Source organism: Paralichthys olivaceus, chromosome 10 (assembly GCF_024713975.1).
Source record: "Paralichthys olivaceus isolate ysfri-2021 chromosome 10, ASM2471397v2, whole genome shotgun sequence".
NCBI lineage: Eukaryota > Metazoa > Chordata > Actinopteri > Pleuronectiformes > Paralichthyidae > Paralichthys > Paralichthys olivaceus.
Genome location: NC_091102.1, coordinates 24150189 through 24171848, shown reverse-complemented (window position 1 = coordinate 24171848; position 21660 = coordinate 24150189). Strand labels below are relative to the sequence as shown.

Below are 21660 nucleotides of genomic sequence, written 5' to 3'. Positions count from 1 at the left end.
TTCAGGTAGCGTACAACCTGTCAAGTTCAGATATGCGTTGCGTCAGCTAAATTAATTTCTCCCTCCTCAGTTTCTTCTCATATCCTTCAAAGGAGATTATCTCCCCCCTGATGTATACCTTTAAGGCCTCCCAAAGTACTGAGGCAGACACATCGGGTGTTTTATTCAAGCTCACAAAGAAGTCAATTTGTTGTGAGACAAAGTTAACAAAATCATCATTTTAAAGAAGGCGTGTATTAAGACGCCATGGCGCACACGTAGAATTAAAGCTCTTAATGCAAATATCCATAGAAATAGGGGCATGAACGGAAATAACAATAGCATCATATTTACAATTAGATACCTATGAGAGAAATCTATTATCAACCAAAAAATAGTCAATGCGGGTGAAAGTGTGATGGACATGAGAGAAAAATGAATATTCCTTCCTTCTTAGCAGGGTTACAATAGCGCCAAACATGGCCCATTAAAACTTGTGAATCTAATGTCACACCCACTGGATGATGTTGTTATTTTGGTGTCTTTTTGTGATTTAATATTTATTTTCTTTGGATGTGTGAGTCTTATCTCAGACAGTAGTTTGAGATAAAGACGTGATATGTATATAAAATGTAATATTTGTACATAAAATGTATGAAAATTATGTATTTTTGATAATAAAAGGAAAAAAATACAAATAAACACGCCCAACCTCATCTGATCTCGGAAGCTAAGCAGGGTTGGACCTGGTTAGTACTTGGATGGGAGACCGCCTGGGAATACCAGGTGCTGTAAGCTTTTTAGACTTTTCTTTGCAAAGAGCAGTGGGCGCTGTTGCTTACTCCTCTCTGAGCTGCTCTCACTGTAACTAATAAACTCTCATCACTAGTTCATTCTGTTTCCTCCTCCTCTCTGAGCTGCTCTCACTGTAACTAATAAACTCTCATCACTAGTTCATTCTGTTTCCTCCTCCTCTCTGAGCTGCTCTCACTGTAACTAATAAACTCTCATCACTAGTTATCAGGACCTGATCAGTACATGAAGTTACTTAGTGTTTGTTTGATTCCAGAGTTTATTAAACTCATTTAAACATCATGAAAAATGACTCGTCAACATGTTGTGCTCAGTACAACATGAGAGGAGACGCTCACAGTCAGGACCAGGTGATAAAATGACCGGAGCGACACGCAGACATGATCAGACACCATGGATTTATAATAATAACTTAACACATTATCTTAAATCTGTTACTAAATCATCCAATAAAAGGTGTACTATGAACTTGTTTTTAAGTGTGAACTGACTCAACACTGCAAACAGCAGCTACTGCACAACAGTCAGCACTGACAGGCAGAAGTAGTAGAACTGGATCATCACACTCCTGTGACCAATCCTGCTCAAGACTGAGGTTAGGACCGCCCTTACTCATTTGCATATGACACAGAAATACAGAAATAAATAAATGTGGAAATAAATAAATGTATAAATAAATAAATGTGGAAATAAAATTAAGACATGTATTTATTTATTTCCACATTTATTTATTTCTACATTTATTTATTTCCACATTTATTTATTTATTCCCACATTTATTTATGCATTTATTTCCACATTTATTTCTACATTTATTTATTTATACTTAAGTCATTTCTCGTCCTCCATACATGTGAGGTCTGGGGGCGAGGGAGGTGGTGAATTTTAAGGGGAGAGAGAAAGTGACAGCGTGGTGGTCAGACACAGTGAGTGGGGTAACAGAGAGTGCCGGGGTACTACAGGACCTTGTGAAGACAAGATCGAATTGATTCCCGGCCCGGTGGGTCAATTAATTCAGAGGAGCGCAGCTTCTCTGGGGGGATGTTGAAATCACCCAGGACAACGAGCGGTGTGCCATCGTCAGGGGAGCATCTCAGGAGGGCATCCATCTCATCAAAAGGTCACAGAGAGGACCAGGAGGGCGATAGATCACCACAATGTTGAGTTTGAAAGGAAGTGTGACTGAGACAGCATGGAATTCAAAAGCAGATCTGGGAAGGTGGTCCAGGGGAAGGACCTGGTAGGACCACATGGGGGAGAGGAGGAGACCAGTTCCTCCTCCTCGATCTGTTTGTCTCAGGGGGTGTGAAAAGGAGCAGGCAGATGAGAGGGCAGCTGGAGTGATCCAGGTCTCAGTAAGGGCCAGGAAGTGGAGAGTCTGCAGGGAAACATAGTAACATAATTAACAGATATTTATGTAAATGTCTCTCCCCGTCGGGGAATCGAACCCCGGTCTTCCGCGTGACAGGCGGACTTACTGTCCACATCAACCACATCCAGATTACAGTGGTGCTGTTCTGTTAAGGATATGGAAAGCAATTTCCATTGAGGCCTAAGATTGACAAGTTTGTGTTCCCTGTATTTACAAAGACTGATCTGTAAGATATCTGGGATTCCGACCACATCTTTCAAGTTTCCTGGTAATCCGTCCAATGGTTTTTGCATAATCCTGCAAAATAACAGGCAAACAAATGAGACGAATAAATCTATTTTTATCTTTTTCATTTCCAACAGCCCCATCAATGAACAACAACATGAGCCACATCTCAGTGAGAGATCTTTAGACAATCCTCCAGAGAAACCTTGTGTGGAGCCGGGCCTGGAGGAGCCATGAGGCTGAGCAGAGACCTCATGGCCATCCGTCTGCAGGTGGACAAACACTTCCAGAGCAGCAACACATCAGAGGAATGGCAGATGATGGGGGAGGTCATCGACAGCCTGCTGTTTGGCCTATACATCATCTTCATCTCTGTCAGCTTCATCACCATCGTGTCCATCTGGATCTGGAGTAACTTGTATGCGGCGTGATTCACATCAGGACGACAAGAAGAGAGTTTTTATCACTGTGGGTGTACCAGGAGCTCACACACTGGATTCTGAGACTAGGTACTGGCTGATTTACCGTGTCTGAGTGATAGAACAGGATTTTCTGTATTTTTATTAACTTTTTAGTAAGTTTGGACTAAAACTTTGAAGAAGAAAATGGAAAAGGTTTTTCAGTCCACTCAGTGACTGTGTCCATGCTGCTCTCAGTTTCACTTAGATTGTTATTATATGATCAACTTGCTGATTTATACAAACAATGTGAGGACCAGTAAACAGAAACGTGTAAATCACTCTACCATCTCTTTCCAAATTTGCATGTCTTTGAGCCCTTTGTGTGTGTGGGGGATTGTATAAAAAAATGAAAATGAGTGGAAAAAGAATTTCCCCTTGAGGGATCAATAAAGTTTCAATAATTAATTATTAAATCTCTTTTTAAAAAGTCAAACAAAAACCTCAGCCGTGACTTGAACCTTGAAATAAACTTAAAGTTATTATGTGTTTGGCTCTTAAAATGAAATTAAGTTGAACAACATAAATAATGATAATGAATATAATACATTTTCCAGAAACGTTATGAAATGTTGTGTATTTTTCGTCTATAAAGTTTATAGTTCAGATTGTAGTCAGTGGTCACAAGGCCACAACATCAAGACCACATTTTCCCTTGTTTAAATTTCAAATCAAAATGGTTACTACCGCCTGTTTACCCTAATTTATTAACTAACTTGATGCTACTGTTTTTGATGATTATCATTAAAAACTAAATTGATCTATGTTGGATTATATCCACTGGATGGCATCATTGGCCAACTGGTGCATGCATGAAGTAGAAAGTAATGCTGCCGGTATCCACCTCTCAAGGGTAGGCTTTGCTCCAGATTGGGAGCAATCCCAATCTCACATCCCTTCCTCTCCACAACTGATGACTTTTCACTCCACCTGTCATGGCTTGTGCCGTTTCCGTGGTGTTTTCCATGTCCCTCCTCCTTTTCCTCCTCCTTTTCCTCCTCGGGTGTGCGTGGGTGTGGTCTCTACTCCTGGCATGAGTTCTACACCTGGCTTCAATCATCCTCATCACCAGCGCTACAAATACCCAGGTCTCTCCTCCACTCCTTGCCAGGTTGTTACAGTCACTCCTGTGGTTCACACTCTCAGCTTCACTCGTAGTGTTTCTTAGAAAAAGAACCTCCTCGCTTGTTTTTTGTACATGTGACTCACTTTGTTTTTTCCCCTGCCTCAGGATCGCCAGAGCTCAACCCGCATGCCCTCGCTCCTGCTCACCCTCAGCCAGCCTTCAGCCTGTTGCCTGCCTGCCACAAGCTTTTCATTAAAAAAAAACTCATTTCACAAACTGTTCCTCTCTTTGTCTGCTTCCGGGTCCAGCCACAACAAAACCGTAACACCACCTTTAAGTCTGGCCAACTATTAAAACATCTACATCCTGACATGGTTAAATAGAGAAACCAACAGTTCAACAATGAGCAGCACTCTGAGACTGTGAAGGGAAAAACTCCGAGAAACCTCTAGAACCAGACTCAGTGTGGGCGCTTATCTGCCTCGACCGGTAGCAAAGAAAAAGGAGAGGAGAGATGGATGGAAAAGTGGGGAGAGAAGAGAGAGTGATAGATGTGATCAGATCTGACTAGTTAAAATGTAAACAACAGTGTAAAGACTATTATTTATTAGTGATAACAGGCACAATTTATATAATAATTAATTACTGAAATATTGTAATTAAAAATAGTAATAATGGTAAAAGTTGTTGTCCTGAAGTTCCGGGGTGAGAGATATCTGAAATGAGATAGAGAAAAAGAGAGAGAGAGAGAGACTATGGGAGGACAAAGTGAAATAGTCATTGACATGTATTAAAATAAATAAATGAATGTGGGGGGGCAGAGGGACAGAGAGAAGTGTTTTGCACAATCCTCACCTTATTCACCTCATTCGCCTTGTTTCTGCCTTATTTTTAACATGTTCATAGCCTTATTGAATTTTTATGTAAATTTGGTCGGTATTCCAGAAAGGACAGCACAAGAATTTCAATTCATAGGGAAACGTGTGTTCTCTGTGTATTTGACAATAAAATCTTTGAATCTTGAATCTTGAATAAAGGAAACTGGATCAGAGGCAAACACTAACTCAGGCATGTGTTCATCATTTTTTATTCTTATTTCCCATTTGTCATAAAAAAAAAATAGATAGATAGATAGATAGATAGTGAACCCTCTGCTGACAGTTCACAGGGAAAAAGAGAAGGAATGGATGAAAAAGATGGAAATAAGAATTTGATGTCAGTTTCAGTAGGGCTGGACGATTATGGGAAAAACAATAATCCCGATTATTTTGATTCCTATTGAAATCACGATTAATAAACACGATTATTTGTTGATTGGCAGTGGAGATATCTTTTTCAACTTCAGCGCGACATTTATCATACAAAGCAGGCAGTGCCACTCTGCTGAAGTGTTTGCGGGATGGCAACACATACCGCTTGTCCATCGTCTTCACCAGTGTTTTGAACCCTGGGTTGCAAACTGTGCTGATGGGGCACATGTCCTTCGCTAGCATGAACGTCACCGCCTCCGTTATCTCTCGCTGCAGCCGGGAGCCGGTGATATATGGAGCGGCATTGGAAAGAGTGTCCTCAATGGAGGACTGTGTTGCGGTGGCGGTGGCTGAAGTTGAAGCTCTTGCACTTTTTTGGGTCTTTTGCTCTGTCAGTACTTTGTCATAGACCACTTTATAGCTGAACTTTAAATGGTTAAACATATTTGTCGTGTTGCCCTGGGGTGCAGACACGACGGCGTAACAAACTTTGCAAACAATCTCCTTCTGCTCTACGTCCAACGATTTGAAGCCAAAATGTCTCCAAATGACCGAGCTTGCCCTACTTTTCTTTTCAACTAAAGGCTCGGGCTGCTTTTCTGCCATGTTGTCAATCGCTCTTTCCACAATCGATCCACAAACTCACTGCTGCAGCTGGTGCCTTCACTCTGCTTTACAGCGCAGTAATTTGCATACAGGCAGCGCGGCGGCACATTAATCGTTTTTCTTCGATTATGAGCGTGAGAGGCCGAAATCGTGGTCAAATTTCTATTAATCGTTCAGTCCTAAGTTTCAGCGATTGGCAGCCTTCAAGTCATGGAGCCACGCGAAGAAGTTAGTAACAGACTGGAGGGCCACGTCTTTGCCTTGCTGCTCGCCGGGGTTCTTGTTTAACTCCCACTTGTAGTACGTCCTGATCGTGATCACGTCGAAGTCATAAAGACAGTCAAAGAACATCCGCAGCAGCTCTGATGAAGGGAGGACGACAAGATATTTCAAACAATTAGAATCATTGTGCACAGAAACAGATTCATGGTGTCTGAAAGTAAAATATATATATGAGTAATGAGACTCACGGCTAGGGTGATCCATCTGCACCATCAGGACCTGCAGGGCAGAGAGAGCCTGCAGCTGCTTCTCCTCATCATGCAGGTATTTCTTCAGCAGTGTGGCTCGCTGTCTCATCAGATCGTGGTCCACAATGTAGTAGTTTTCATCAGCTGAGGTAAAAGAAAGGAAAGCTTCATTAAACACTGACAGGACCATCACCTCATCATATTTAGTCTGTTATCCATATTCTCTCATAAGGAAAGTGAAGAACTTGACTTACAGATGATTGTTGACTGGCAGATGCAGGTCGTCAGAGTTCTGATGAACGTGTTGGAGGAGGTCTGCTGCTCATCCAGGTTGTTCTACACACAAACATGTTTATTAACGCACATGTAGAAAACAGCTGCAGTCCTCTCATGCAGAGGAAACATTCAGCCAGAACAACAACAGATTGTAGATTGAATTTGAACTGGAGGAACAAACCTCAATCCAGTCAGAGATGGTGTGGTTGTCGGCCTTGTCCTGAATCAGTGTGTCCAGCTCCTTTTTCTGCTCTGCAGAGCTCAGCTTCTTCTTCTGACTTTCCTTCGTCTCCTTGCCCAGAGTGAACTCCACATTCTATAGACAGAGGCATAATGTTTAACATGTCTTGCACCTCCTGGTACCTCCACTCCCCCCACTTGTAATTCACCATATTTAACAAAACCTAACTGTCAACTTTGAGTTGACCATAAAGAAGATGGCACAGAGTTTAAATCATGACCCATCTTCAGTTTCTTCTCTATTTTTGTTTCAAAGGAACTGACGTTTCCTCCAATATTCCACTTTCACTCGTACTAGTTTCTAAACCTGTTAATATCTCAAAAGCATAGTTGAAATTTCAGATCATCTTTCAGTTGGTGATGAAGCTAGAGAGTGACCTCTCACCTTTCCTGTCACAAACTTGTGGACGTCTTCATCCTCGGGCAGGAAGTCTTTCCACCGGAGGCCGGCCTCCTTCCACATTATACCTGCCTTCTCACGGCTCTGATGAGAAGATACACATAGTTACTGACTGATTCATAAACACATCCACTGATCATTATATTACATAGAATCTAGACAATGGACATAAGGAGACACATATGGAGACAGTTCTCACCATTGCTTTGCACAGTCCATTGAGGATGTGAACCAGCAGGACTCCAGCTGTTCCCAGAGGGATCAGAGGCTTTGAAATCTCCCTGGAGACAAAACCAAGGAACAAATTAACAGTGAATGAATGAGAAATTAAAAACTTTCCTTCTCTATTTTGGCTACTTACCTGAAAAGCACTCCCATTGGGATCCCACCTTCAAGGAGCATGGGAGTGAGCAGCTCTGACAGGTACAGCCAGATTTTGGGGATATCTATTGCCAGGTCCTCAGTTTCCTCGATGATTCCCTGAAGCCTGAACAAACAGAGAGCACACATCTCAATATGTATTTGAAGATTTAACAAAACAAAACAAAAAAAACTAGTTGAAGGTTTTTAATAAGATGACGAAAAGAAGATTTTCCAACTGAATTAGCATTTGGCTGGTTTTGTGAAACCTCTTTGGAACTCAACACTGACCCTTTACAGTACTGCTCAGGTGGGAGGATGCCACTCTTTATGAGCTGGTGCAGCAGCAGGCCCATGCGCTCCCTGGTGGTGGCGTTGCGGTCCAGCGTGTACTCCAGCCCTTTTCTCACGAAAAGGAATAGCAGCTGAGTGCTCTTCAACTCTTGCACACACTGCAGCGCCTCCTGTTGGGACAGTGAGGGACATAACACAGACAGAGATAAATGATGATGTTTACAGAAACTTCAGTGTAACGGTCATAACTGTAACTATTACTGCGAGAAGTCAAAGTGCTGCTACCACTTCACATTAAAACTGTTCACCCAGCAAACTACACAGCGACTTTTATTGTGAAGAAGCCACAGGAAATGAGTGAGGTAAGGAACTGTCAAGGAAAGGAAAGTGGTGCTAAAGGTATCATTTCATTCTTCTAACAACTGCTCATCAGCGTACCTTCATGTCATTGATGTTCAGGTACTCCTTGATGATGGCGCTGGACTTCTTTTCAAGCTGTTCCTCCGTCAAACTGGGCTTGGTGGAGTTGAAGGTGCTGTGGTGCTGATACCATCGACCGACTTGTCTGTCAGGCTGCTGGTTGAACTGCTGGCCTTTCTGTCGGTCGGACTGCTGGTTTAACTGTCGGTTGTCCCGTCCATCAGACTGCTGATTGAACTGTCTGTTGTCCCGTCGGTCAGGCTGCTGGTTGAACCGTTGATTGTCCCGTCGGTCAGGCTGCTGGTTGAACCGTTGATTGTCCCGTCGGTCAGGCTGCTGGTTGAACCGTTGATTGTCCCGTCGGTCAGGCTGCTGGTTGAACCGTTGATTGTCCCGTCGGTCAGGCTGCTGGTTGAACCATCGGTTGTCTCGTCGGTGGGGCTGCTGGTTGAACCGCTGGCCCTCCAGATTAGCCTCTTTGCGGATCTCGCCAATGGTCTTGGGGCCCTGGTCCTTGTGCCGGGGAACCCACTTGTTCTGTAATGGGTGGAAGGGAGAGAGATGGAGAGTGCAGGACACAGGTAATTAATGATAAATATTTTACTAACAGTTCCACTTTTGACAAGATCGACCCAAACAAGGAATATTAGACGTCAGAAAATATATACTTTCTTAGAAGAGCCGAAATAAGAAAATGAGTTATGTGAAATGTAAATAAAATGTTAATTAATAAGGGACTGATAACATATTCAACATAATACCTATAGTCATGAACACAAAATACATAAATGAGAACAAGATAGGACAAATAATGTAAGAAATGATTAAACCCACTGATCCTTCAGTAAACAGGATAGTGTTGGATGATCAGCACAATGTGACATAGAATCATATTTCCAAGTAATATGGTGCAATGCTCTGTTGATTCTGCTGAACTAATACATTCTTTGTCAGATTTTGCTGATAGTGGTCCACACAGTGGATCAGTGAATGTGTTCTGACATTTTCATTTTCTTTGCATAACAATTTTGAAAGCAGGTCTCAGCACTGATGGACTTGCATCAATCATTGTGATCTGATTGGTTCTATTCATAAGCACTTTGCTTTATTTGTCTCATGATTGCCAGTGCATATCCTTGTGTAAATCTGTGGTTTGTGTTGCTTCTGTAACTTACAAGTCGAAGTTCAAGCACATCCTGCAACATGAAGCAGATCCTGTTGCTGGTACTCTTCACCGTTACAATCTGCTTCATCTGATCAAAACACTCGTCCAAACGAGTCTGAAGACAAGCACAAATTAAAACTTAATCCAGCTACACATTCATTAGAACTAATATACATGTAATGAATATGCATGTGAACTTAATTTCCTCTCTACCACACACTTCCTCTATATGTAACTGTGAGTGTTGTACCTTTCTTATCCCAAGTTCTAGCTGCTTGCCGATGGCAGACACTAGGGTGCACAGGCACTCCAGGGACACCTCATCATTGTCCTTGAGCAGCTTGGTAATGCAGTCGCACGCGATGCCATCTGTGAGCATTTTAAGTTTGTACAGCTCACCGAGGAACTTCAGGTTACTCACAGACTCCCTTTTGGCCTTGTATTTAATCTCCTCTAACTCTTCAGTGAGCTGCTTCTTCTCCTGGTCCTGTCAGGGAAAGATGTTGAAAAAATTATGGATCAAGAAAAAGAAACTTTAGCAGAGGGATAGTTAAGTTTATATCTCTAAAACCCAGATGTTTAACATGACATTTCCAAATATAGATAAGATTCTGTAGCATCTTTGCATAATGCTTTCACAGTATGTGGTTGTCTTTGGATCCCCTCCATCAGTCACTCAAGTTCAATCACCATGACTTCCTTTGTGCATAAATGAAAAACCCAACTGGTAGTTCTTAATACGTTACTGTACCCCTGAAGCAGCCTCCAGCTCCTCCTGTTTCTTCTTCAGGATTTCATTGTCATCTTTGTCTTTCTCAAACTCCTTTTGACAACGTAGGAGCAGAAGCTTGTTGAAAGTGACTTTCAGTCCATCTGGGGTGTGGACTGTGAGCTGCAAAGAGAGAAAACAGGACAGGAGAGGACGTGTGGTCGGGTTATGTAGTGCAAATGGCTTCTCAGTTCCTCGATCCCATTACTTTGACCATTGGCCCAGAACTATGGCACTAAATTCATGTCATCAGCCTGGTAGAGGTATGTGTAAACTAGGACTTGAATGGTAAACACCAATCCAGGAGCACGTTTCTGTTACATATACCAGACATGGTTATCATATCATTATATTAAAGTGATTGTGTCCTTATTAGTAGATCACAGACACATATTGTGCTCCTTCTCTGAACCAATTCCTCACACTTGAAGGCTTTTTGTCACTATCTAAGCTAAAATATCAACACACAAACATTCACAGGCTTAATTTCAAAGAATTCAAAAGGCCATACTTACCATCTTGAGGCTTTGGCACATTTTGGCATAGACCCTTGAAAAACTTGGCTCTGAGATGGCCTTTTCGAAGGTGAGCTCTACGACTCCGCTCAGCCTCTCCTTGGTGTCGATGTCGAGTTCAGTCACCTGATTCACCAGGATATCTAACTTTTCGGGGGTCACTCTGTTAAGGATGCCGCGGAACAGTTTGAACACCACTTGGGTCTTGACCTGCTCTGGATCGTTCTCTGGCTTTGCGCAGCTGTAAACACCTGTCCTCACTGAAGACTCCCAGGGGTTCTCAGCCTTGTGCAGCTTCAAGTCTGCTGTCACTTTCCAGGGGATGACTTTCCTCTGGATCTGCTCAGAGGGACGTGGTTCACTATCTAATCTCGTACTAGTTGACATGGTTCCTGTCTCAAGTTGAATATTTTATGTTGGTCCTTCAGAAAATATGATGCAGATGCTTCTTGCCGCCTATATATATAGGGTCAAGATCAAAGGCAGGACAGGATGCTTTGATCAATAGGCAGTTAAACTACAATAAACTATACTAAACTATAAATAAAGCAATAAACCCTAAAAATTCCTTTAATGTAGTGCTTTATGATGTATTTGTATGGCGGTTGAGGGCTCAACGTACTGCAAATCAAGAAAACACTTGCAAATTAAGAGTTTCTGTATTTGCTTGTGTTGTGACCTTTTGCAGCATATGTGTCGTCAAATGGATGAATTGTGTTTTCTCTATTTGCATGGTTTTCTACATTTGTAGCACATTGAGCTCTCACGGCCACAGTTGACTGTAGATGGACCGCAATTTTATACAATGAACATCATATTGTATTTAAGAAGACATGAAACTAGAGATAACTCCTTATAAACTCATAAACTCCTTATGTTTACTGACATTATGAATCAAGTGAGAATCATTTTCTCATAGACTTCTACAGAAACTACTGTTGGAGTCATCCTCTGCTGGTCATAACACAGAAAAGTGAGCTTTTCCAATCCAACATTTTTATAGGAGTGATATAAAGCCCTGATTTCATGTTTATAGGGAACACTGCAAAAAAAGAAAGAATGGAATATTGTGTTTTTGTAGAATCAGTTGAGATGCTGTTGTAAGCTTGTGATCATTCATTAAAATTGAAATCTACATGGGTTGCATTTAAAGGTTCAGTGTGTAGAATTTAGTGACATCTGGTGGTGAAGTGTCATGTTGCAGCTATATACTCCTCACCTCACCCTCTCCTTCCAAACATGAGAGAGAACCTGTGGTGAACTTCAGTTGTCATGAAAACTCAAAAGGTTTTAGTTTGTCCAGTTTGGACGACAGTAAAAAACACGGCTGCCTCCACAGAGAGGACCCCCCTCCATGTAAATATAAAGTATTTAAATATAAAGAGCTCATTCTCTGGTAAAGAAAACAACAATTCATACAATTTAGATGAAACACACTAGTGAAAACATCACAAGGATTATTTCACATTCAATTTCTGCCAAAAATCCCTTTCACCTAAATCGTACACACTGAACCTTTAAGGGGACTGATGGGCCTTGGCAGGTATGCACTTTACTGAGTGCCATAGTAGCTCACGTTTATATTATCTGCCTTTGTCATGTGTCTGCACTTTAGGTTCTGAGATCCTACTTACATAGCAAGTCAAGGGTTTCCCCTCCACTCAAAATTCTTGCAGCTGCTGCTTCAGGATCAGAGCAGACGCACCTTATGAATCCTGTATCCTTGCACAGTGCTGCATGTCCTCCCTCCTCACTCCCCCACTGACCTGTGCTCACTTTACACATTTACAATAAACACTAATTAGATGTAATTAGGATCTGAACAGTAGTGAACCCTACTTTGTGTTTGTTTGATTCGCTCCAGAGTTTATGAGAAGTATTTATACAATTTGATAGTCCACCATTTTGCATGCATGCACTTCAACATCAATTAAGAACTAAATAACTTTTGTGTGTGTGAAGAGCGACAGACAGGCAGACACGCACACACACCAAAAAAAATCCTCCTGCAGATTATGACATAAAACAGTGTTTAACTTTGTTGTTGCTGAAGATCTGACGCCCCGTTTATCCAGGAGCATACATATTGTACGTGTGAGTGATTAGAAAAGAGCAGAGGAGCTAAATCTCTCATTAATGAGCCTGGTTGCACTGGAAGCAAGGCCACCTTACTGAGTGTTTCAGCACACAAGCCTTGGTGCATTGATATGTAGAGTGTCAAAATAATTACATTACGATTTATTTTATTATTTATCTATTTATTTGTTTATGTATTTGTTTATTCATAAGTTGGAGGGGTTGGTCCCTGTTGCTAAAACAAATCAGAGGGGAAACACTGAAGTTCGTAGCACTGTAGCTTTAAACACGTAGTATTAACTGAGGATGATTCAGATGTGTGTATCAACATTTTTTAGCAGCTCAAAGCTACATTTTAGCAGCTCTCTCAGAAATTTCAGGTTCCACTACATGTCTACACGTGTTTAGAATGAATAACGTTATCCTTTAGAGATCATAAACCAATTTGTAAGGATGGACTCATACTTGTGTGTAAAAAGTGATTTCAAATATTGATTTCTTAAAGTTTTCAGCATGTATTGGTGGTATTCAGTTACTTAAATGGAATTCCAAAATGTACTATACTCCGGACAAGATTTAAAATCCTGTATCCAAAGCATGCTAACTTCCTGTGTGTCTGAATGTGTACCCACTGTAGTATTATGTGTGCCAGGTCCTAAAATGCGTACGAGCATTTCTATCAAAGAAATTCCCATTCCTCTACAACCTTCCCACATCTAGGATCTGTTTCTCTAACAGCTGAGGGACTTTGCATTCCCTCTTTTCTCCCTCTTGGCAGATCAATCCACCTGCCCTTCCTCTATAGAACAAAGATGCCACATCTGAAATACAGATAAAGCAAACAGAACAAATGTGCTACCTCCGGAGCATGGCATCACACATTTCGGTAAATCTATGATAAAGTCACAAAAGGAATCTCTCTTCCTTGAAGACTCGCAGATACTGTCCCCTCCCAGTAACTGTCGGGCTGAGCAGGCAAAGAGAATAAATCATCCCTTTTCATGTGGGAGTCGAGCTTTGAAAATTAACATTTCCCTCCTATTAACGAATGCTACTCAGAGAGGAGCTCTTAGTGGATATATGTTGCAGGTAGTTCTATAAAACACAAATGCCTCTGTACTCTTTACACAAAATGATGCAGAGAGTTTCGCAAAAATGTTCCTCAGGCACACTGAAGTGGGATTTAAACTAATTCCAACAGGCATGACCTCCAGTAGCCAGCTATGAGATGGTGAGAAAGGATCCAGGCAACGTTCTCCTTCTAGCACTCCCTTTTTTGAATGTCATACAACTTGTTGTTATACTTTTTGTATAAATAACTAAGTGTAACACATTGAATGTCTTCCTGGAGATACTACATAAAACCATACATCATTATTCCTCACATCCCTTCCTCTCCACAACTGATGACTTTTCACTCCACCTGTCATGGCTTGTGCCGTTTCCATGGTGTTTTCCATGTCCCTCCTCCTTTTCCTCCTCGGGTGTGCGTGGGTGTGGTCTCTACTCCTGGCATGAGTTCTACACCTGGCTTCAATCATCCTCATCACCAGCGCTACAAATACCCAGGTCTCTCCTCCACTCCTTGCCAGGTTGTTACAGTCACTCCTGTGGTTCACACTCTCAGCTTCACTCGTAGTGTTTCTTAGAAAAAGAACCTCCTCGCTTGTTTTTTGTACATGTGACTCACTTTGTTTTTTCCCCTGCCTCAGGATCGCCAGAGCTCAACCCGCATGCCCTCGCTCCTGCTCACCCTCAGCCAGCCTTCAGCCTGTTGCCTGCCTGCCACAAGCTTTTCATTAAAAAAAAAAAAAACTAATTTCACAAACTGTTCCTCTCTGTGTCTGCTTCCGGGTCCAGCCACAACAAAACCGTAACACCACCTTTAAGTCTGGCCAACTATTAAAACATCTACATCCTGACATGGTTAAATAGAGAAACCAACAGTTCAACAATGAGCAGCACTCTGAGACTGTGAAGGGAAAAACTCCCTCATCAACAGGGAGAAACCTCTAGAACCAGACTCAGTGTGGGCGCTTATCTGCCTCGACCGGTAGCAAAGAAAAAGGAGAGGAGAGATGGATGGAAAAGTGGGGAGAGAAGAGAGAGTGATAGATGTGATCAGATCTGACTAGTTAAAATGTAAACAACAGTGTAAAGACTATTATTTATTAGTGATAACAGGCACAATTTATATAATAATTAATTACTGAAATATTGTAATTAAAAATAGTAATAATGGTAAAAGTTGTTGTCCTGAAGTTCCGGGGTGAGAGATATCTGAAATGAGATAGAGAAAAAGAGAGAGAGAGAGAGACTATGGGAGGACAAAGTGAAATAGTCATTGACATGTATTAAAATAAATAAATGAATGTGGGGGGGCAGAGGGACAGAGAGAAGTGTTTTGCACAATCCTCACCTTATTCACCTCATTCGCCTTGTTTCTGCCTTATTTTTAACATGTTCATAGCCTTATTGAATTTTTATGTAAATTTGGTCGGTATTCCAGAAAGGACAGCACAAGAATTTCAATTCATAGGGAAACGTGTGTTCTCTGTGTATTTGACAATAAAATCTTTGAATCTTGAATCTTGAATAAAGGAAACTGGATCAGAGGCAAACACTAACTCAGGCATGTGTTCATCATCTTTTATTCTTATTTCCCATTTGTCATAAAAAAAAAATAGATAGATAGATAGATAGATAGTGAACCCTCTGCTGACAGTTCACAGGGAAAAAGAGAAGGAATGGATGAAAAAGATGGAAATAAGAATTTGATGTCAGTTTTAGTAGGGCTGGACGATTATGGGAAAAACAATAATCCCGATTATTTTGATTCCTATTGAAATCACGATTAATAAACACGATTATTTGTTGATTGGCAGTGGAGATATCTTTTTCAACTTCAGCGCGACATTTATCATACAAAGCAGGCAGTGCCACTCTGCTGAAGTGTTTGCGGGATGGCAACACATACCGCTTGTCCATCGTCTTCACCAGTGTTTTGAACCCTGGGTTGCAAACTGTGCTGATGGGGCACATGTCCTTCGCTAGCATGAACGTCACCGCCTCCGTTATCTCTCGCTGCAGCCGGGAGCCGGTGAGATATGGAGCGGCATTGGAAAGAGTGTCCTCAATGGAGGACTGTGTTGCGGTGGCGGTGGCTGAAGTTGAAGCTCTTGCACTTTTTTGGGTCTTTTGCTCTGTCAGTACTTTGTCATAGACCACTTTATAGCTGAACTTTAAATGGTTAAACATATTTGTCGTGTTGCCCTGGGGTGCAGACACGACGGCGTAACAAACTTTGCAAACAATCTCCTTCTGCTCTACGTCCAACGATTTGAAGCCAAAATGTCTCCAAATGACCGAGCTTGCCCTACTTTTCTTTTCAACTAAAGGCTCGGGCTGCTTTTCTGCCATGTTGTCAATCGCTCTTTCCACAATCGATCCACAAACTCACTGCTGCAGCGGGTGCCTTCACTCTGCTTTACAGCGCAGTAATTTGCATACAGGCAGCGCGGCGGCACATTAATCGTTTTTCTTCGATTATGAGCGTGAGAGGCCGAAATCGTGGTCAAATTTCTATTAATCGTTCAGTCCTAAGTTTCAGCGATTGGCAGCCTTCAAGTCATGGAGCCACGCGAAGAAGTTAGTAACAGACTGGAGGGCCACGTCTTTGCCTTGCTGCTCGCCGGGGTTCTTGTTTAACTCCCACTTGTAGTACGTCCTGATCGTGATCACGTCGAAGTCATAAAGACAGTCAAAGAACATCCGCAGCAGCTCTGATGGAGGGAGGACGACAAGATATTTCAAACAATTAGAATCATTGTGCACAGAAACAGATTCATGGTGTCTGAAAGTAAAATATATATATGAGTAATGAGACTCACGGCTAGGGTGATCCATCTGCACCATCAGGACCTGCAGGGCAGAGAGAGCCTGCAGCTGCTTCTCCTCATCATGCAGGTATTTCTTCAGCAGTGTGGCTCGCTGTCTCATCAGATCGTGGTCCACAATGTAGTAGTTTTCATCAGCTGAGGTAAAAGAAAGGAAAGCTTCATTAAACACTGACAGGACCATCACCTCATCATATTTAGTCTGTTATCCATATTCTCTCATAAGGAAAGTGAAGAACTTGACTTACAGATGATTGTTGACTGGCAGATGCAGGTCGTCAGAGTTCTGATGAACGTGTTGGAGGAGGTCTGCTGCTCATCCAGGTTGTTCTACACACAAACATGTTTATTAACAAACATGTAGAAAACAGCTGCAGTCCTCTCATGCAGAGGAAACATTCAGCCAGAACAACAACAGATTGTAGATTGAATTTGAACTGGAGGAACAAACCTCAATCCAATCAGCGATGGTGTGGTTGTCGGCCTTGTCCTGAATCAGTGTGTCCAGCTCCTTTTTCTGCTCTGCAGAGCTCAGCTTCTTCTTCTGACTCTCCTTCGTCTCCTTGTCCAGAGTGAACTCCACATTCTATAGACAGAGGCATAATGTTTAACATGTCTTGCACCTCCTGGTTCCTCCACTCCCCCCACTTGTAATTCACCATATTTAACAAAACCTAACTGTCAACTTTGAGTTGACCATAAAGAAGATGGCACAGAGTTTAAATCATGACCCATCTTCAGTTTCTTCTCTATTTTTGTTTCAAAGGAACTGACGTTTCCTCCAATATTCCACTTTCACTCGTACTAGTTTCTAAACCTGTTAATATCTCAAAAGCATAGTTGAAATTTCAGATCATCTTTCAGTTGGTGATGAAGCTAGAGAGTGACCTCTCACCTTTTCTGTCACAAACTTGTGGACGTCTTCATCCTCGGGCAGGAAGTCTTTCCACCGGAGGCCGGCCTCCTTCCACATTATACCTGCCTTCTCACGGCTCTGATGAGAAGATACACATAGTTACTGACTGATTCATAAACACATCCACTGATCATTATATTACATAGAATCTAGACAATGGACATAAGGAGACACATATGGAGACAGTTCTCACCATTGCTTTGCACAGTCCATTGAGGATGTGAACCAGCAGGACTCCAGCTGTTCCCAGAGGGATCAGAGGCTTTGAAATCTCCCTGGAGACAAAACCAAGGAACAAATTAACAGTGAATGAATGAGAAATTAAAAACTTTCCTTCTCTATTTTGGCTACTTACCTGAAAAGCACTCCCATTGGGATCCCACCTTCAAGGAGCATGGGAGTGAGCAGCTCTGACAGGTACAGCCAGATTTTGGGGATATCTATTGCCAGGTCCTCAGTTTCCTCGATGATTCCCTGAAGCCTGAACAAACAGAGAGCACACATCTCAATATGTATTTGAAGATTTAACAAAACAAAACAAAAAAAACTAGTTGAAGGTTTTTAATAAGATGACAAAAAGAAGATTTTCCAACTGAATTAGCATTTGGCTGGTTTTGTTTTTGTGAAACCTCTGTGGAACTCAACACTGACCCTTTACAGTACTGCTCAGGTGGGAGGATGCCACTCTTTATGAGCTGGTGCAGCAGCAGGCCCATGCGCTCCCTGGTGGTGGCGTTGCGGTCCAGCGTGTACTCCAGCCCTTTTCTCACAAAAAGGAATAGCAGCTGAGTGCTCTTCAACTCTTGCACACACTGCAGCGCCTCCTGTTGGGACAGTGAGGGACATAACACAGACAGAGATAAATGATGATGTTTACAGAAACTTCAGTGTAACGGTCATAACTGTAACTATTACTGCGAGAAGTCAAAGTGCTGCTACCGCTTCACATTAAAACTGTTCACCCAGCAAACTACACAGCGACTTTTATTGTGAAGCAGCCACAGGAAATGAGGTAAGGAACTGTCAAGGAAAGTGGTGCTAAAGGTATCATTTCATTCTTCTAACAACTGCTCATCAGCGTACCTTCATGTCATTGATGTTCAGGTACTCCTTGATGATGGCGCTGGACTTCTTTTCAAGCTGTTCCTCCGTCAAACTGGGCTTGGTGGAGTTGAAGGTGCTGTGGTGCTGATACCATCGACCGACTTGTCTGTCAGGCTGCTGGTTGAACTGCTGGCCTCTCTGTCGGTCGGACTGCTGGTTTAACTGTCGGTTGTCCCGTCCATCAGACTGCTGATTGAACTCTCTGTTGTCCCGTCGGTCAGGCTGCTGGTTGAACCGTTGATTGTCCCGTCGGTCAGGCTGCTGGTTGAACCGTTGATTGTCCCGTCGGTCAGGCTGCTGGTTGAACCGTTGATTGTCCGGTCGGTCAGGCTGCTGGTTGAACCGTTGATTGTCCCGTCGGTCAGGCTGCTGGTTGAACCGTTGATTGTCCCGTCGGTCAGGCTGCTGGTTGAACCATCGGTGCTCTCGTCGGTGGGGCTGCTGGTTGAACCGCTGGCCCTCCAGATTAGCCTCTTTGCGGATCTCGCCAATGGTCTTGGGGCCCTGGTCCTTGTGCCGGGGAACCCACTTGTTCTGTAATGGGTGGAAGGGAGAGAGATGGAGAGTGCAGGACACAGGTGATAAATGATAAATATTTTACTAACAGTTCCACTTTTGACAAGATCGACCCAAACAAGGAATATTAGACGTCAGAAAATATATACTTTCTTAGAAGAGCGGAAATAAGAAAATGAGTTATGTGAAATGTAAATAAAATGTTAATTAATAAGGGACTGATAACATATTCAACATAATACCTATAGTCATGAACACAAAATACATAAATGAGAACAAGATAGGACAAATAATGTAAGAAATGATTAAACCCACTGATCCTTCAGTAAACAGGATAGTGTTGGATGATCAGCACAATGTGACATAGAATCATATTTCCAAGTAATATGGTGCAATGCTCTGTTGATTCTGCTGAACTAATACATTCTTTGTCAGATTTTGCTGATAGTGGTCCACACAGTGGATCAGTGAATGTGTTCTGACATTTTCATTTTCTTTGCATAACAATTTTGAAAGCAGGTCTCAGCACTGATGGACTTGCATCAATCATTGTGATCTGATTGGTTCTATTCATAAGCACTTTGCTTTATTTGTCTCATGATTGCCAGTGCATATCCTTGTGTAAATCTGTGGTTTGTGTTGCTTCTGTAACTTACAAGTCGAAGTTCAAGCACATCCTGCAACATGAAGCAGATCCTGTTGCTGGTACTCTTCACCGTTACAATCTGCTTCATCTGATCAAAACACTTGTCCAAACAAGTCTGAAGACAAGCACAAATTAAAACTTAATCCAGCTACACATTCATTAGAACTAATATACATGTAATGAGTATGCATGTGAACTTAATTTCCTCTCTACCACACACTTCCTCTATATGTAACTGTGAGTGTTGTACCTTTCTTATCCCAAGTTCTAGCTGCTTGCCGATGGCAGACACTAGGGTGCACAGGCACTCCAGGGACACCTCATCATTGTCCTTGAGCAGCTTGGTAATGCAGTCGCACGCGATGCCATCTGTGAGCATTTTAAGTTTGTACAGCTCACCGAGGAACTTCAGGTTACTCACAGACTCCCTTTTGGCCTTGTATTTAATCTCCTCTAACTCTTCAGTGAGCTGCTTCTTCTCCTGGTCCTGTCAGGGAAAGATGTTGAAAATATTATGGATCAAGAAAAAGAAACTTTAGCGGAGGGATAGTTAAGTTTATATCTCTAAAACCCAGATGTTTAACATGACAGTTCCAAATATAGATAAGATTCTGTAGCATCTTTGCATAATGCTTTCACAGTATGTGGTTGTCTTTGGATCCCCTCCATCAGTCACTCAAGTTCAATCACCATGACTTCCTTTGTGCATAAATGAAAAACCCAACTGGTAGTTCTTAATACGTTACTGTACCCCTGAAGCAGCCTCCAGCTCCTCCTGTTTCTTCTTCAGGATTTCATCTTTGTCTTTCTCAAACTCCTTTTGACAACGTAGGAGCAGAAGCTTGTTGAAAGTGACTTTCAGTCCATCTGGGGTGTGGACTGTGAGCTGCAAAGAGAGAAAACAGGACAGGAGAGGACGTGTGGTCGGGTTATGTAGTGCAAATGGCTTCTCAGTTCCTCGATCCCATTACTTTGACCATTGGCCCAGAACTATGGCACTAAATTCATGTCATCAGCCTGGTAGAGGTATGTGTAAACTAGGACTTGAATGGTAAACACCAATCCAGGAGCACGTTTCTGTTACATATACCAGACATGGTTATCATATCATTATATTAAAGTGATTGTGTCCTTATTAGTAGATCACAGACACATATTGTGCTCCTTCTCTGAACCAATTCCTCACACTTGAAGGCTTTTTGTCACTATCTAAGCTAAAATATCAACACACAAACATTCACAGGCTTAATTTCAAAGAATTCAAAAGGCCATACTTACCATCTTGAGGCTTTGGCACATTTTGGCATAGACCCTTGAAAAACTTGGCTCTGAGATGGCCTTTTCGAAGGTGAGCTCTACGACTCCGCTCAGCCTCTCCTTGGTGTCGATGTCGAGTTCAGTCACCTGATTCACCAGGATATCTAACTTTTCGGGGGTCACTCTGTTAAGGATGCCGCGGAACAGTTTGAACACCACTTGGGTCTTGACCTGCTCTGGATCGTTCTCTGGCTTTGCGCAGCTGTGAACACCTGTCCTCACTGAAGACTCCCAGGGGTTCTCAGCCTTGTGCAGCTTCAAGTCTGCTGTCACTTTCCAGGGGATGACTTTCCTCTGGATCTGCTCAGAGGGACGTGGTTCACTATCTAATCTCGTACTAGTTGACATGGTTCCTGTCTCAAGTTGAATATTTTATGTTGGTCCTTCAGAAAATATGATGCAGATGCTTCTTGCCGCCTATATATATAGGGTCAAGATCAAAGGCAGGACAGGATGCTTTGATCAATAGGCAGTTAAACTACAATAAACTATACTAAACTATAAATAAAGC

The 21660-nt window shown here is 42.2% G+C and overlaps 2 protein-coding genes, 1 long non-coding RNA gene and 2 other non-coding genes across 9 annotated transcripts; 1 reads left to right on the top strand and 4 right to left on the bottom strand.

Moving 5' to 3' along the window:
• Positions 1–4984: 4984 nt before the first annotated feature.
• Positions 4985–11118, bottom strand: LOC138411832 (eukaryotic translation initiation factor 4 gamma 1-like). Its single transcript, XM_069533001.1, has 13 exons — positions 10679–11118; positions 10146–10286; positions 9645–9881; positions 9405–9509; positions 8248–8766; positions 7807–7979; positions 7517–7642; positions 7355–7436; positions 7141–7239; positions 6697–6831; positions 6494–6575; positions 6240–6383; positions 4985–6131 (listed from the first exon to the last, which is right to left on the bottom strand). The coding sequence occupies exons 1-13, from the start codon at positions 11063–11065 to the stop codon at positions 5956–5958; spliced, it is 2406 nt and encodes an 801-aa protein (XP_069389102.1). The 5' UTR covers positions 11066–11118; the 3' UTR covers positions 4985–5955.
• Positions 10347–10424, bottom strand: LOC138411965 (small nucleolar RNA SNORD66). Its single transcript, XR_011244454.1, has one exon. It is a non-coding gene; the product is annotated as a small nucleolar RNA SNORD66 (small nucleolar RNA).
• A 150-nt stretch (positions 11119–11268) lies between the features above and the next one.
• LOC138411833 (uncharacterized) lies at positions 11269–15988 on the top strand. Of its 5 annotated transcripts, XR_011244318.1 has the most exons (5): positions 11269–11651; positions 12294–12766; positions 13533–13640; positions 13921–13985; positions 14106–15988. It is a non-coding gene; the product is annotated as an uncharacterized lncRNA (long non-coding RNA). The 5 variants fall into 5 exon arrangements; XR_011244317.1 differs by having other exon boundaries at positions 13921–15988; XR_011244316.1 differs by having other exon boundaries at positions 13533–13985.
• LOC138411830 (eukaryotic translation initiation factor 4 gamma 1-like) lies at positions 15390–21552 on the bottom strand. The gene is made up of 13 exons (XM_069532999.1): positions 21111–21552; positions 20584–20718; positions 20083–20319; positions 19843–19947; positions 18650–19204; positions 18218–18390; positions 17922–18047; positions 17760–17841; positions 17546–17644; positions 17102–17236; positions 16899–16980; positions 16645–16788; positions 15390–16536 (listed from the first exon to the last, which is right to left on the bottom strand). The coding sequence occupies exons 1-13, from the start codon at positions 21495–21497 to the stop codon at positions 16361–16363; spliced, it is 2436 nt and encodes an 811-aa protein (XP_069389100.1). The 5' UTR covers positions 21498–21552; the 3' UTR covers positions 15390–16360.
• Positions 20779–20856, bottom strand: LOC138411964 (small nucleolar RNA SNORD66). The gene has a single exon (XR_011244453.1). It is a non-coding gene; the product is annotated as a small nucleolar RNA SNORD66 (small nucleolar RNA).
• Positions 21553–21660: the final 108 nt, after the last annotated feature.

What these genes read in the sequence shown, in the direction of transcription:
- LOC138411832 (XM_069533001.1), bottom strand. Translation starts at nt 11,065, where the DNA reads ATGTCAACTAGTACGAGATTAGATAGTGAACCACGTCCCTCTGAGCAG. An exon ending in ATGTGCTTGAACTTCGACTT is followed by an intron (nt 8,767 to 9,404) that starts GTAAGTTACAGA and finishes CACCCATTACAG; the next exon opens with AACAAGTGGGTTCCCCGGCA. An exon ending in CCAATGGGAGTGCTTTTCAG is followed by an intron (nt 7,437 to 7,516) that starts GTAAGTAGCCAA and finishes TTTTGTCTCCAG; the next exon opens with GGAGATTTCAAAGCCTCTGA.
- LOC138411830 (XM_069532999.1), bottom strand. Translation starts at nt 21,497, where the DNA reads ATGTCAACTAGTACGAGATTAGATAGTGAACCACGTCCCTCTGAGCAG. An exon ending in TGTGCCAAAGCCTCAAGATG is followed by an intron (nt 20,719 to 21,110) that starts GTAAGTATGGCC and finishes CTCTCTTTGCAG; the next exon opens with CTCACAGTCCACACCCCAGA. An exon ending in TGAACATCAATGACATGAAG is followed by an intron (nt 18,391 to 18,649) that starts GTACGCTGATGA and finishes CTGTCCCAACAG; the next exon opens with GAGGCGCTGCAGTGTGTGCA.